Raw genomic sequence first — 17,115 nt, 5'->3', positions numbered from 1 at the left:
CATGCGTACGTACGTACGCATACGTACTGGGTGCGCGCTCCCAGCGCGCACCATGAAGTATATTTGCGTACGTAAATAACGTACGCCGGAATTCATAAAAAACTTACGAAATAGTACTAGGAGCGCGCTCAGAGCGCGCACCCCAAGAATTTATATATATAAAAAAAAAAAAGTGGACAAAAAATAATTTTAAAAATTAAAAAAAAAAAAAAATTATCCTAATTGAATTTTTAAAAAAAATAAATTAAAAAAAAGATACAGATAATATATAAATGAATATATAGTAATTTTATTTTTATTAAAAAAAAGATCTTTAATTAAAAATACAAAAATTAGCATATAAAAAACCGTACAAATTCACTGAAAAAACCAAAGGTTTCAAAAACGTTATAGTTAGGAATTAGCATTTAAAAAACCTTGCAAATTCACTGAAAAAACCATAGGTTTCACACACGTTATAGTTAGGAATTAGCATTTAAAAAACCTTTCAAATTCAATGAAAAAACCATAGGTTTCACACATGTTATAGTTAGTTGGACATTTCACTCGTAAAAAACCAATGAAATTCCCCCGTTATAGTTAGTTCAGCTAACTATAACTCGTGCACCCGCAATCCACTGCTGATGACGTCACATATTACATCACTCATGACATGGTCAGTGACATCACTCATGACATCACTGATGACATCTCAAATGACATCACTGATGACATCACTGATGACATCATCCTTGTGATTGTGTAGCAGACCTCCTCTCACCCTAATATAACCTTTGATACACACATTCAAAAATAGAAACTACAATGTTCAAAATAATGGACATACCAATACCAGTTACAACAACCAAATCAATAATTCAAAGATCCACATACAAATCCACTCATTCACCAACAGTCCTATACAGTCACTCATACATGTACTCACTCATCATATGTACTCATACACCTATACATCCTGTTTCATAATGTCACTCATCCATAGAGTTACTCACACACATAGTCACTCATGCTAATAAAGATTAAAACATACAATTATATGCATATACAGTTATACACACACCACCACACTTACTTATACGGAAACTAACACATACTTAGTCTTTTAAACAGTCACTTATAGAAAAACATACTTATTTATACAGGAACTCTTTCAATCTCTTACTCTCACATATACTCAATTAAAAACACCAATAGTCACATATACTACTATAAAATATATGAAGTTACTCATAAAGACACTATTGACACAGTCATTCACTCAATAACACACCCATACACACACTCATCCACCCATACAGTCCTGCACACATGCTGTCTTCAACACATACAAACAGTGAGTCACTCATTCATGCACCTATGCACTACGTAATACCCCCCACCGAACCATGCAGACACTCAGACTGATACTCCAAAAACCAACTAATAACCTATATAGACACCCATGTAGCTACTCACCAACTCATGCAGCCACCTATACACAAAGTGAGAGACTGATACAGATATTTACATACTTAAACATTACTCACAAAGCCATGTATTCACTATGATACACTGAATCAGTCACATATTCAATTTTTCATAAAAAAAACATCAATTTAGACATTTATATACCCATTTATTCTTCCATCGACCTTGAGATATACATATATAAAACATATTTAATTTTCATAAAAACACACATTCACTAGATGATGTCATCAGTGATGTCATTTGAGATGTCATCAGTGATGTCATGAGTGATGTCACTGACCATGTCATGAGTGATGTAATATGTGACGTCATCAGCAGTGGATTGCGGGTGCGCGAGTTATAGTTAGCTGAACTAACTATAACGGGGGAATTTCATTGGTTTTTTACGAGTGAAATGTCCAACTAACTATAACATGTGTGAAACCTATGGTTTTTTCATTGAATATATATATATGTATATATATATGTATATGTATATATATATATATGTATATATATATTGCAAATTCACTGAAAAAACCATAGGTTTCACACATGTTATAGTTAGCTGTACATTTCACTCGTAAAAAACCAATGAAATTCCCCCGTTATAGTTAGTGCAGGCAACTATAACTCACGCGACCGCAATCCTCTGCTGATGCTAATACTGTATTTAGACACTTATTTGCCCATGTCTTCTTCCATTAAATTTTAGCTATACATATATTACAAATATTTTTTTTTCATAAAGACACATATGTCATCAGCAGAAGATTGCGGTCGCATGAGTTATAGTTGCCTGCACTAACTATAACGGGGGAATTTCATTGGTTTTTTACGAGTGAAATGTACAGCTAACTATAACATGTGTGAAACCTATGGTTTTTTCAGTGAATTTGCAAGGTTTTTTAAATGCTAATTCCTAACTATAACGTGTGTGAAACCTATGGTTTTTTCAGTGAATTTGTACGGTTTTTTAAATGCTAAGTTACTTTACGCCATTCGTGGCGTGCGCGCCCAGTTAACGCAGTTCGTTCCGTGCGCGCACGGTGCGCTTCGCGCACCGTGCGCGCACAGTGAGCACGCGGTGCGCTTCGCGCTCCGCGCGCCCACTTTACGCAGTTAGTGCCGTGCACGCACGGTGGTCACGCGGTGCGCTGTGCGCACCGCGTGCCCACGTTATGCGGGATGGGCCATGTACGCACGATGCGCTTCGCGCATCGTGCGCACATGGGGGACATATTATGCACATCTTTGTGAAATTTATTCTTTGTAAATTTCATTCATTGAATATGCCATTCACAAATGGTGCCCTTCGGGCATCATTTGCACACGGGGTGGGGAGAGTGTGGATAATTTTTTTTTAAAAAAATGTTTACCGTACGCGTACGGTAAGCGTAATCGGCGATTTTCCGAAAAAATAATTATTTTTTTTTGAGCTTGGGGGTTGTTTGGGGACCCCTATATCAATGCTGGGTGGTTAGGATCACAAGAAACTGCCTCTTTAGACATTTTTTGGCTTCGTTTTTGCTGCTCAACTCAGAGAGCGAGAGAGAAAATGGCGGCCGCCGCTTCCTGGTTTCGACCGATTCGAATGTTTACTAAGATCTAAGAGCCAATCAAAATCGCGCTCGCGCACGCCACCGTACGCGTACGGTAAGCTCACGGTAAGCGCACCGTAAGCGCACCGTAAGCTGCCACAGATATATATATTGATTTAAAGGCTATTTTCTCAGAATCTACTGAACAGATTTACACCAAACCTACAAAAGGCACTTCCTTGACCTGAGGACTACCTCTCTGCCAAATTTCAAGTAATTCTGTTCAGCCGTTCGGGCTGTAGCTGTGTCTAAAGGTCCTATGGAAAAATGCATGGGAAAAACGCGTTTTGGGACCCCCCTTTTATCTCAGCCCCTGCTTGACGAATCCCCCCGAGACTTTCAGGGTAGGAGCGGAGCGTAGCGCCCCACCTATTTTGAAAAATTCGCGAGGATTCGTCGACCGGCGCCAAAGTTATTCAAAATAGAATGTTGCGGATTTCCTATGGAAACGTGGTCCTAACTATAACTACCTACTGGCGACCGCCAGTAGGTAATATATGTATATGTATATATATGTATATATATTATCTACTGGCGGTCGCCAGTAGATAGTTATAGTTAGGATCGTGTTTCCATAGGAAATCCGCAACATTCTATTTTGAATAACTTTGGCGCCGATTGACGAATCCTCGCGAAATTTTCAAAATAGGTGGGGCGCCCCGCACCGCTCCTTCCCTGAAAGTCTCGGGGGGATTCGTCAAGCGGGGGCTGAGAAAAAGGGGGGGTCCCAAAACACGTTTTCCCCATGCATTTTTCCATAGGACCTTGAGTCCAAGCTACAGCCCGAACGGCTGAACAGAATTACTTGACATTTGGCAGAGAGGTAGTCCTCAGGTCAGGGATGTGCCTTTTGCAGGTCTGGTGTAAATCTGTTCAGTATTTCCTGAGAAAAGAGCATTTAAATCAATATATATATCTATAGGCGCGCTCCGAGCGCGTACGGTAAGTTTACCGTACGCGCACGCTGCCGTGCGCGAGCTTAATTCTGATTGATGGTTACATGACTGTAAACATTCGAATCGGTCGAAATCAGGAAGTGTCGGCCGCCATTTTGTGTGTCTCACACTGATAAACAAAGGTGGAGAACGTGAAAAGGGGGCAACGAAGAGAGTTGCAGACCCCCTAGCGTTTGTCAGGGGGTCCAAGAAGGACCCAAAAGTATGAAAAATACATTTTATATTTTTTTTTAAAAATCGCGGGGTGCGCGTACGGTAAACTTACCGTACGCGCACGGCAGAAAAAATAATTAAAAAAATAGAATTAAAAATCAAATTTAAGTGTTTAGATATTAGGGGGCTTTGTCGGCCGCCATTTTGTCTCTCGCAGTCTGAGGGGGTGAAAAAAAAAGGTGGAGAACGTGACAAGGGGGCAGAGTGGACAGTTCCTGACCCCCTAGCCTTGGTGAGGGGGTCACAGAGGGACCCCCAAGGGAGAAAAAAACAATTTTAAAAAATAAATAAATCGCGAGGTGCACTGCGAACCGTGGGTGCTCGGTGAGCGAAGCGCACCGAGTGCCCACAGTGCGCGCAGGGTGCGCGCACCTCGCGATTTTTTAAAAAAAATTGTTTTTTTCTCCAGAGGCTCTGGGCAATGTTTGAACATTGTCGTGTACTGAACTCAGTCGAAAGCCCAGAGCCCCTGAGGAAGTGTTCTGCACGAAACGCGTTGGGCTGGACGTCTCTGCGAGGCATTTAGCTGTTTCCATTGTTTCCTGCAATAAAGACGGAGGCATAATCTACTCACCTTTGTGGGCTCTCTCTTAACAGGCAAATCTTCTGAGTGCCTTGATCTGAAGGTGCAAAACAGGAGCTTGATATATATATATATATATATATATATCAATCAAGCTCCTGTTTTGCACCTTCAGATCAAGGCACTCAGAGGCGGGTGCTCGTCGTGGCGGTGCTCCACGTTCCAATCAGCGCTCCAAAGACTTAATCACCTTTTCAAGTAAAGTCCAGCACTCGGGGGGTATCGTCACTGCTTTTTAATCAGCCACACAAAACAGACGCGTTTCGGAAATTCCTTCGTCAGTGTTTACAGTGATCGCTGCGCAGAGGCATTTTTAAATTATTCACGTCATTCATGCAACAACATCGACGACGGTATACAATACTGATCACATTGCACATTTCGCAGCTGCCATCTTGGCACGGTACTGTGTATACAAGTTAATGCATTAATGCCATAGCTACCGTAAATTAGGAAACATCTTCCTCTCTCAGCCCAAGTTTCACTGCTAGAGAAATTATATAATTTCATCACTTTGGACAAATGTGGTGCCGCTCAATATAGTATATCAAATATATACAAAATATATCGCTGTATGCGACGAGCCTCCAAAATCATCACTCGTACTTTAACCAACCATTACGCCGTGCATCAGTATTCAAAAGTATGCATTCCACATTATACTCAGCCCGAAATTTATCTTATAACATTCTATATGGCAAATTGCATACTACCAGGTACTATATAAGTACTGATGATTAAAATATTCCACCGTAAATCGGTGACAGCAAGAGCAATTCCACAATTGTAATAAGCTCCAGAACCTAATTGCATGTAGATATGGACATAAACATTTTAGTGCAATGTGTATCAAATATAACTGAAATGATGGTCAAGAGAAGTTTGCAAAGCATTATATCCTTGTTGGCAATGGCACGTTGATGTTCAAGAATACGTAACTTCACATTATGTATGGTGCTTCCTATGTACCTTAGCCCGCAGGGGCAGACTAGACAGTATACCACATGAGATGTTAAACATGTGATACATTTTTTGATCACTTTTTGTTTTGTTACACCTGGGATGTTATAGTTCAGGACTCTTTTACTATTCGCACAAGCCCTGCATTTCCCACAGGGAAAGAAACCCTTCATATCTTTCAATGTTCCTGTCTTCTGTACAGTGGGTGGCAGGTGGCTCTGGACCAATTTGTCCTTGAGCGATCTCGCTTTGCGAAAAGTAATTAATGGTACTGGAGGAATGTCCTTACCTATTACTGAATCCGTTTGGAGGATATACCAGTTCTTTTTCAGCATTTTCCTCAAAGTGTTGGCATCATCTGAGTATGTAGTTATCATACGAAAGGTGCCACTCTCTAGATCTAAGTTTCTTCCAGTGCTCCCCACTTCTTTTGCCTTTAAAAGCTCTTTTCTGGGAATTCTCTGCACCTTATTGTATGCAGCATTCAGTAGATCTGGTTCATAACCTCTCGTTCTGAACCTAACTATACATCTGTCTGCTGCCACTTCAAAATCCATGTCACAGGAGCAATTTCGTTTTAAACGAAGGAGTTCACCGTACGGTATGCTATTGATCAATTTGGGGGGATGACAACTGCCGGCATGCAAGATCGAATTGCCGGCAGTAGGTTTTCTATACAATTCGGTGATTAAGTCTTTGGAGCGCTGATAATATATATATATATGTTATTGTTAGTTCATTACAGTCATACACTATTTTTCAAAACCAGTAAAGCCAATTCACTAATAAAAATAAAAAAACAGTTTTTAATGAATCTAAAACCCATACATCATTCCTACTAAACCTATATCCTAGACATTCCAGTTCTCTACATTCCTAGTGGCACAAGACTGCATTCAGAAAGTTCACTAAATTCAATGTCATTTACACCACTCATTTCAAATTTCAAAACCTCTTTCCCCTGGGAGCATCTCAAAACATGACCTAAGCCATCTTGGTCTTTCTGGTTAAAAAACCGGCCAGAACGCTTATCATGTGGATCAGAGTTTCTACTTTGAAGCTGCAGTAGCAGCATCAAATAGAACAATATTTGTTAGCTGACCATCTGTGTCAGAATTCCTTTAGTGGAATGCATTGTAAGCATGTTATGTTATCTGGTGTTTTATTGAGCGCTCAGCTACTCAAGCAGAGTGTCCCGGCGCTGTGTACTGCTGGGGAACCCATCCTGGCTTTCCCTGTGAGATGGTCCCTTACTGGGCATCTCCAAGGTGAAGACCAAGCATCCCCAGTGCTGATGGGGCCGTAAGTGGAGATTAAGCAAGCTATTGCCCAGAGTTGCTGAGTGTGATCCATGATTAGAGTAGGCACCAAGGCGAGAATTATCGAGTCCGCTGACCTTGGCCCAAGACCCTGCCGCGTCAGGAATCGAACCCTGGTCCCTGACCGACCTCTGCTTCCGGGTCTGCCGCCTCTAACCAGTGAGCCACACCACTCCATATACAACTAAACCGATTTCAAAGGGGTTAAAAGATCATTTGGAATGGAATTGTAAGGTGGCTGCCGACAATGTAATCTGAATGTTCCTGTATTCTCAATCTCTCAGGGTTAAAGAGAAGGCTGTTACATGATTCTGCGCCACCATTTTAAAATTCCCCATAGTTGTAGAAGAATTCCAAAGGACTTGCAAATGTAGAATGCATTGTTAAAACAATTTGACCAACAAGCGTATTTAGACTCAATGAGAGAGCATGACAGATGATAGCTTTAAAGGAGTTTATCCTTACATGCCGCATCATAGAGTCCCAGACTAAATAATAAAGCATACATTTTAATGAAGAAATAATGCATATTTAATTTTAATCTGATTTGCAGTTGGTATTAGAATTAGGTAAATAGAACATTTTCCTAAAAAGACTACATTTTATTCTATTTAGCAGAGGGACAATTTTTCTGGGAAAGCAGACTGACCTTGATCTATGAACATGAGTGATTTTGCTTGAATGAGCATGAGTAGTGGATCGATTGAAGGTGTTTCCAAATTATTATAGTGGTGGCAGATAAAATAAGCCAAAAAAAAAGATTCCGGGCACAATTTATATGTTGGCGGTACGCATACTCCGTCGAAATGCAGTATGCTTACCGCCAACACAATGGTCTGCCTGCTGAATTTAGATGCGGGTGGACCTTTGGTTTAATTACGGTGGACACTACTCCATCTCCGCCATGCTTAAACCACTCTGACGACCCTGTAGAGTAAGGGCCATCGGAGGCAGACCTCTAATTCCACCAACCAAATTTTGATGGGTGGAATTAGAGATCAGATTTTACTGCTAATCACTGCCAGGGAAACCCTGGCGGTAAGGGACAATAAAAACTGCGAAATGCTCCCCTTGCCATGGGAGATGACTCCCATGGCGAGGGGAGGATTGTTTTTTATTTTACAAAAGAATACAGGTTGGTGCAGGGCCCGTCATGTTGACGGAGCCCTGGACCAAACTGCAAAAAGCATTGACCGGAACTACAGTGATGGTGGTTCTTGGCAAGTGCATTAAGAAAAGACCCCCTACTTGGCAGTCATTTGAAAATCCGTGCAGACTGTACCTTTTGCCAGATAATAAATCTGGCCCTTAGTCTTTTAATGAGTTCAATGTTCCTTTGGTAAGCCTTTATTGGCAAACCACACTCTAAGGTAACAGTATTTCCTTTTCGTCTCTACAGTAATTTTCCCAACATACCATCTGTTAATCATTTCTTATTACTAAAAGCTAGAATTGCCAAATTATTTCCATTAATTATTTATTTACTAACAACATTACACCTGTAAGGGGCACTCAGGGATTTCTGAAGACCAGCAGTTGTGTGATCTCAAATGATAGTGTCATCTATGTAGTGCAGAGACTGGAGGGTCAGAGTGCCTAATTTTGGAAGTTGAATTTCTGGTTGTATGCGATTTCATAGAAAAACTATTAAATGGAATACCATTACTGCAGTGGCAGCTCCTCCGCTAAGGCGGAGGAGCGTCACCCCACTACTTTTAAGCAGTGTCACTAAATGAAAAATAAAATGATAATAGCTCTAAGTTATTATAATTGTATTTTTTCCTTGTTGCGTGAGCTTGGCAGGCGGGGCAGGGCTGCTCTGCTGACAGAGCAGGGGAGGGGGTGAGTGGTTTGCACTCCCTAAAGTGGGCATGAATGTTTGGCCGGCCCTTTGGCACACTTTGCATGTTCTCCATGCAGGCTACATTACATTCTCTGGCTGAGCACCCATTGATGGTGCTCAGACCAATCACAACACTGCATTGCAATACAGTGATTGGCTGTCGGGAGGCTGGGAGCCGGGTGAATCCTACTTCCTGCACTGGAAGCGAGGAAGAGGACCAAGAGGAGGCGGGCATCAGCGGCTGACATGTAAATGTGTTTTTTATTTCATTCACTCCTTTGCCCCACCCCGTGACCCACCCCCCCACCGCCTTCAAGTAACAGCTGCCATTGCATTACTGTGAAACCATTTCATCTAAATGGTTTAATGGACATTTTCAGGACATATTACATTTACTATTTTATGGTAACCAGTTCATAGAATGTCTTTATAAAAAAAAAAGTGTATTGCCTTCTCCATTCTATTTGAAAGGTGTAAATTAAATGGTTGCAGGTCTTACTTTCAGAATTAATTTTTGTCAAAGATATTTATTTCAATAATTTACGGCAGGAAATATCATTTCAGATTTATAGCAAAAATGACTTTGTATGCTTTTATTTCAATGTACCCTCAACACCCGTAAACATAATACATCTCTGACCCCTAAAAATGTCTCCCCACTCATACACTACACCTATCCCTGACCCTTAAACTTCACAGATCCCTGCACCCTAAAGGCCCTTTCTAATTCTTTCGGCGCCTTGAGACCCTCACGGGTGAGTAGTCGTGCTATAAAAACCTTGATTGATTGATTGGCCCTAAGCTTCATGCATCCCTGAATCCTAAAAACCTCTTATCACACGAAAACTCCACCCAACACCGACCTCTAAACTCTACCCATCCCTAAATCCATAAAGCTCTTTCTACTCTTAAACTCTACGCATCCCTTAACCTAAAGCCCCTCACTAACCCTAAACTCCATCCATTCCTGAACCCTAAAAACTCCTTTTTACACCTGAACCCCACTCATCCCTTAACTCTAAAATCCCGCACCACCCTTAAGCTCCACTCATCCCTAAACCCTAAAAAAAACCTCACCACCCCTGAAAACTAACCATTCATTACTCCTAAAAGCCCTCACCACCTCTAAACTACCATATTCCTGAACCCTAAAAACTCTACCTAAACTCCACTTATCACTGAACCCTTAAAACCCCACACCACCCTGAACTCTGTCAATTTCTGAACACTAAAAACCCTTCACCCATCACTGATCCTTAAAAACACTCACCAGCCCTAAACTCCTCACATCCCTGAACTCTAAAAAACCCTCACTGCCCCTACAAATCACCCATCCCTGAACCCACAAACCATTACTACCTAAAATCTTCACCCGAGTGTGTGATTTTGGATGTTTCCTTAATATTATCTTTCCTTTGAAATGTTTCCTTTAATTTTCGATTTGTTTGTATTACCTAAAAAATGTATTTCCCTAAAATTGGTTTTCCATGTTTTAGTTTCCTCCAATGTCTCAGTTTTTGTTTTTCCATTAATTCACATACATCATGAATTCTCTTTATAATAATGGCTTCAGGCAGATCTGCTTTGTATACAATAGAAGCAGTGGGGCCAACATGCAGCTCTGCTTCAACCCTGTATTGATCTTCATCTTTCTTGAGGCGAGGCTATTTTGTGCAATTTGACCTTTGCCCATGTACTCTAATACAAAGAATGAATGGCCCTCAACCGTGAAGTAGGAATTCCCATCTAACTTTGACCATAGTATAAAATGGCAAATAAAGAACATCAAACCATCCGCTATAAATAGAGCAGGAAGTGTGATGCAAATACTCTGATGGCCAGCACTTTGTCCGGCTGTTGGAGTCAGCTTTCCTTCAATAGAGCCAACGGGGGAACCTCCAACAGGAAGCTGACAGTCTGCCCAGCATACTATAGGGTCACCTTTGTGACAGAGTACTGTGTCTGCCAAATTCTAAACGACCCATGGTCTGCTAAGTACTCAATTTTGGGCATTAGTAGGTGATTGGTACCACCTCTAAACTGAAAAAATTGCAAAACAAAGTCAATGAAAGCCACGGATGAAACAAACGTACCTTTAAATGCATCACTAGCTAAAATCAGAATCCTTAGAAAAAGTGACAAAGGAAACATCTGGAGTGAGCTGCAGTGATTGCAGTGGAGGTTTCCTGGTGCCCCGAAGATGCCAGCATTTTGCTACCACGTGGTTAGACATACTAGTACCGGAAAAATAAAACAATTGTCAAAGTCACTACTCCTACTGGTCATGCTAAGAACTTTCTAGTGCCCTGAGGAGTCTCAATACTTTTTACACTATGCAGGGACATCTAACAATACACAACAATAAAAATGACCTGTAAGTGAAATTACTGTTGCTGTTGAGTTTTTTTCTTTTTTACAATTACCATCATGCACCATTGACCTTTGATATTGCACTTAAGGTTACAGTGAAAGTGGACTGTATCTCAGCTGTGGTCACTCACAGCTTTTTAGGTCGAGCCTAGAACAGCGCATGCGCTGTTGCTCGAATTTTTGTAAGGGGATTTTCAAAGTGCTGCAGCCGCTGGCCTAAAGCCTGCGTGCATGTGCGCGTGAACGCGCGCAGCCGACATATGTCTCCTCACGGTACTGTACTTCATGAAGGCGCTTTTGCTATAATCGGGCACCGGCGCTTTACTTTTAGTGTTAAAAATAAAGCTGGTGCCGCGATAATAGCGAAAGTAAAGAAATAGATGCTTGTTTCTATTTCTTTACCTTTGGTATAATCGCGGCTCCGGCGCTTTACTTTTAATGTTAAAAATAAAGCGCCGGTGCCGCGATTATAGCAAAAGTAAAGAAATAGATGATGGTTTCTATTTCTTTACCTTTGGTATAATCGCGGCTCCGGCGCTTTACTTTTAATGTTAAAAATAAAGTGCCGGTGCCGCGATTATAGCAAAAGTAAAGAAATAGATGCTTGTTTCTATTTCTTTACCTTTGGTATAATCGTGGCACCGGCGCTTTACTTTTAATGTTAAAAATAAAGCGCTGGTGCCGCGATTATAGCAAAAGTAAAGAAATAGAAACAAGCATCGATTTCTTTACAAAGAACAAGCATTGGCATAGCCAATAGGTCTCGCTTTTGGGACCTTATAAGTATTTATTTATGCAGCACAATTTCTTTGGTGCAACAACAACTGTTGCGTGGCTAAACACTTACAAGGTCCCAAAGGCGAGACCTATTGGCTATGCCAATGCTTGTTTTCTTGCTGCAGTGGGGCCTGCCTTTCTCTGTGACCTTGCAGCTTTGCCAAGAAACTGCTTGAGGGGTGCTTCAGGCATGGGGAGCCCGTGCCTTGAAAGCTGGATGTCTCCTGTTACTGGATCTGGACAAAAGTGCCCCAGGTTGCTGCACCTTAATGTTGCCTAGTGAGGAAAAGGTGGGTGGTGAAAAAATTTCAACCCTAAAACTCTCTATCAAAACAGGTTGGGTGGAGGGGGAGGAATCAAAGGCCCAATCCCAACTTCTCACCAGCAGGGAATGTACGCAACAAACAAGGGAGAATATCGCATGGAGATACAGGGTCTTTGGTGCAGGGTTAGTTGGGCCATTCTCACAACAACTTAATTTGTGGTTGTCTTAGTCAGGTCTTCATTGTATTACTGTAAGTTGCTGTTCCAGTTCTTGCTCAACAGCATCGTTTCAGGAGGTGGCAGCCATTATCCTGTGACGATCCTGCTGTATTCCTTTCTTTGGAGGGATTCCTACTTCTGATGAGAATTATTTCAGAAGAATAGAAGTTTAAGGAAATGTGCAGGAGAAGAAATTCACTCACTGTCCGAGAAGGAGGCGGTGGAAGCAATGTTGTTCCACGTTCCATTGGCAATCTTCAGATCCATACAGTACACAATGTTGTTGCTCTTCCAAGGCCTGACTGCAGAACCCCAGTATTTGTATAGTTCAGGAGTCCAAGACTTTGATTGGCCCAGCCCTCATTGGGAAATGTTCTTGAATATGCTTGCAGTTAGCCAAGACCTCTGGATTTTACTAAGTGGACATGTAATATACTTATAAGCCAGCCCTCTTTATCCTACTTTCGGGAATGCATTGTAATGGTTTGCGGTGTAAAGCCCTGTGTTGTAAAAGAATTTGCAGAGTAAAACATGCCGGGTAATGGCATGCGTTGTAACGCATGCATTGTAAAGGATGTTTACCCCCTGGAGTACTGGGTTATCTAATGGACATCTACAGTACTACAGGCTGTTTAAACCTTGAGTGCAAAAGGGAACCAAGGGAAGGTCCAATCGTATGAAATTACTTGTGGTTTACATGGGTGATTGTGGTTCTCTCCCTAAAGGTACAGGTATTCTTTGAACTCAATACTTGATACACTGACCCCAAACAGGCGACCAGGCAGCCCCACATAGCCAGCTGAGCGTGATTGCTATTTTGCCGGCAATGCACAGGGACTATTTTGGCACATGCCCCAACCAGTGACAGCCTACTGCTCTGCTGCTAAGAAGTGTAGTTGGCCCTCTGGTCAGCTTGGATATCAGAGACTACAGGAAACATACAACAGTAGAACATTGACTGAAAAAATGAAACAGACACATGTAGGACAGCTGTTTGATACAGTATGCAGCTTTGTCTTAAACCAGAGAACACAATAACCCATTGTACTGTATATGCAACCAGATCGCTGCAGTTATCTTTCTTACCTCATAACAATGTGCATTCACCTGGACCGTACATGGCAGCCAACAAGATTCCTCCACCCACCTGCTTCGTACAAAGATCAACATCCGCCTCCTTGGCTCTCTCTTGTCTGCTTTTGGTTATCTCTTATCTTCTCGCTCTGTTGTTGATGATGACCCTCTCTTGCAGGTCTGCTGACGGTGGTGCTATGTCTGGTGTGAAACACCACTTCCAGGGCATGGTGGCAGATCTCAGTGGCATGTGTCCATGTACCTCCATGGGAAGCTCAAGACTCTCCTGGGTTACTGGTAAGAACAGATCTAAGTCAACCAAAAAAGTCACCATTAAATGTCACCTCACATAGTCAATAGTGGCTCCTTTGGGTTAAGGACGACTTGGCTATTTGGGCCTGAACTCTGCTCCTTCACCTTCCTCTTACACTACTCTAAACCCCTCTTTGTCTCTTCATTTCTCCTAAGAATTATATTCCTTCAACATGATTACAGTCCTACAGACACTATTTCTCCCCTGTTCTTCAGATGCTGGTGCCCTCCTGCCACTCTTGGGTGCTCTCTATAGAGTGTATACCCTATCCACCTGTCCATTCCTATGAGATACTCCTCGGGCACGCCTGGGTTGCATTTATAGAGCGCAGTCCTGGCTGCCTGGAATCAGTTCTAGGCTGTGGGTTGACCCTCAGTCGCTCCTAAGTGGACTTCATTGAGCATTTACCCTGGCTGCCTGTAACCACTAAATTCCTGCTAATCACTCCTCTGGAGCTCCTCGTTACACTTTATTGAGTGTCTCTCTGTGACAAGTGAATCCATGTGGGATGCCCCTCTGTTGCTCCTGAGAGCTCAAGGAAAGGGGGATTATAATGTTATGTTTAGCTGTGTGTCCTAGGAGAGAAATGTTATGGTACGATTACGAGGGATATATAAGGGAGTTGACTATACGGAATATAGCAATGCATTTGCTAAAGGAGAGAGAGTTTCCATTCAAAGAGGGGGCTGGCAAGATTCCCTGGGACATGAGATGGCCATGTTGTTCTGTCCAGGAACAGCTGTTTTCCTAAATATCCATTTTCTGATTGTCTCCTTCAGTTTCTCACCATGATACAGAGATCCCCATTAACCACAGCTTTATCGAGTCTCCCTCTACCGGCTGGGACAATGATAGCTTCTCATCTTTCGATACTGATGAGGGAGACCCTGTCTATTGCACACCACCCCAAGAAGGTAAGAGCACCATATCTCTGTTAGTACCAAAAGTCACGAAACAGGAATGGCGTCTGTATGCTTTTTTTGTGCTGTTTCTTGATATGTCAAGGATCCTTTCGCTGCCTCACAATCACCTGCCTTGTCCAAAAAGTAAGGTCTGACATCCCATGATGGTGCTTAATTCTCCAGTAATTACTTAGAAGATTGAATGAGATCATATGAGAACCCCTTCTTGTAATTTCCTAGAAATGACTCTTGGGAGCCATAGATTAGATTGATCAATCTCGGGCAGTGCCTCGGGGACGCCATGGGCGTTTGCGCCCACTTTGCAAGTCCCCCGGTCACTTTGGTATTACACAAGAGTGCGCAGACGCTAGTGCGTCCCCCTTCAGTAATACCAATTGTGCTGGGCCACTTAAAGCGCCTGTGCTACCATCAGGGGATGTTCCTTCATTTGCATAGGGGCGTGCTGTAAGCAAATGAGGGATTTCTTTTGCCTTTGGGCCCACGCCATATTACAGACGCGGGCACTGAGCCAAAGAAGCTCTCAGGAGGCGCACTGACAGTGCACCACCTTTAAGGTGGCGCACTGTGAGTGCGCCCCCTGAGAGCAGCCCTCTGGAGGTGAGAAAGGGGGTCCTGTGGACACCCCAGACATCCCCTTTTAAACCCACCTGCAAAGTGAAAACACAGAGCGGCTGCAAGCAGCCGCTCTGTGTTTTCACATGAATGTGGTGCCCCCAGGGTAGCGCGAGTTCGCTTTGTCATTGTTTGCGACTGGCGGACCTTTTAAAGGGTGCACCGGGCGCAAACAGTGACAATGCGTAATACGGCACCTTATTGGCATTTGATGCACATCTGATGTGCTATTGAGAAGATATGGGACATGCTATTCTTCAGGATGTCTTCTCTATATCTAGAGAAGATGGTTCTTCAAGTTTCTCAGCTACCCTTGTTTGTTTGTGATACACTGCTCTTGAAGTTGTAGCGATGCACTGAAGATCCTGGTTCATGCTGTAAATTGAAACATCCAGTGTGGAGGATATACTGGCAATAGAAAACTGGTATTTTACATTAGTTTAGCATGGTTGTAATCATTTTAGAAGGTTGATCTTTGAAGTTTGTTACAGATAGCAGCTGCAAAATAATGAAGAGTGCTGGCTGTAATTTTCTAACCGCGTAGCCGTTGGAAATATATTTAGAACCATGCCACATAAAACATCTCTGTGTCTAACAGGCATATTTTGAAGTTATTAATTGGCCATGCAAATATGAGGAGGCATCAGTCAAATTCTTACATTGTGAATTACAAGCCTCTGATTAAGGGCCTGATTTCAAGTTTGGCAAATGGGTTATTGTGTCACAAGCTAGGTGGATATTCCCCCTGCATTATTACAAGTGCAATATATGCTACGGAACTTGTATTGAAGCAGATGGGATACTTGTTACGTCTGTGACTGTCCCTCAAATTCTACATCAGACCCTACATTTCTTTGATGACTCTGTTAACAAGTGAAGATAAAGCTGTGAGGTTGAAAGATCAGTGCTGTGCATTTGCTACCTATCTATTTTACAAACATAATATTACAGCTGAAGAAGCCTGTGGGAGGTCGAAACTCCATTGATGTATATTTCATTGCGATATCTTTTGATAGTGGTGTTGAGTGTGATGTTATTTCAACATGGACATCTTTGTGTTAGTTACAATAAGTTAATTAAGCATTGTGTTGGGGCTTGTTCTAAAATAGGGTTTTCCATGTGTCGGCTTATGCTGTTTTGGAGCTTTTCTCCCTTTGCAATGAGGTGATTGAACATATTGTGCATCAGACTGCTATTGCTATCCATTAAAGATATGGGCCATGTTGTTCTTCAGGTTGTCCCTCTGCAATAAAGAACTGAAACATATTGGTTTGCTCACACTCAATGATGAAACCTTTCATAATTTTTAAGGTTCCATAAGCCTATGATGAACATCGTCCAACACAAAAAAGTTCCCGAGTACAACTTTGAGACGGACGATATACGCATGATTAAAACATGATTCCCCAATTGCAATGACATCGAGCAGGGAGAGGGAGGCCGCTTACACCTCCACACACTGGTTTGCATGATTTTATGGCGACTAAAAGTACCTTTCACAGCCACAGGATTATGGATACCATGCTGGAAGATTGATGACCACTCTGCCTCCATTCCCAAATATAATAAGCACCTTCTGGGTAACCTGAGTTGCATCTTTGGTGGCTGTAGGTTGGCAAGAGAAGTTGCCTTAACCACC

At 42.2% G+C, this 17,115-nt stretch overlaps 1 protein-coding gene across 2 annotated transcripts in view; it reads left to right on the top strand.

Moving 5' to 3' along the window:
- Positions 1-17,115, top strand: part of SCARF1 (scavenger receptor class F member 1) — a 248,643-nt gene that overhangs the window by 154,481 nt on the left and 77,047 nt on the right. For both annotated transcript variants that reach the window (XM_085649059.1, XM_085649060.1), the window contains 2 exons: positions 13,807-13,925; positions 14,721-14,855. In XM_085649059.1, the coding sequence (XP_085505185.1) occupies positions 13,807-13,925; positions 14,721-14,855 (254 nt within the window). The remainder of the gene's footprint in view (positions 1-13,806; positions 13,926-14,720; positions 14,856-17,115) is intronic.

Source organism: Triturus cristatus, chromosome 3_2 (assembly GCF_964204655.1).
Source record: "Triturus cristatus chromosome 3_2, aTriCri1.1, whole genome shotgun sequence".
NCBI classification, from domain to species: domain Eukaryota; kingdom Metazoa; phylum Chordata; class Amphibia; order Caudata; family Salamandridae; genus Triturus; species Triturus cristatus.
Note: the sequence above shows the minus strand (reverse complement) of the source record. Positions and strands in the feature narration are given on the sequence as shown.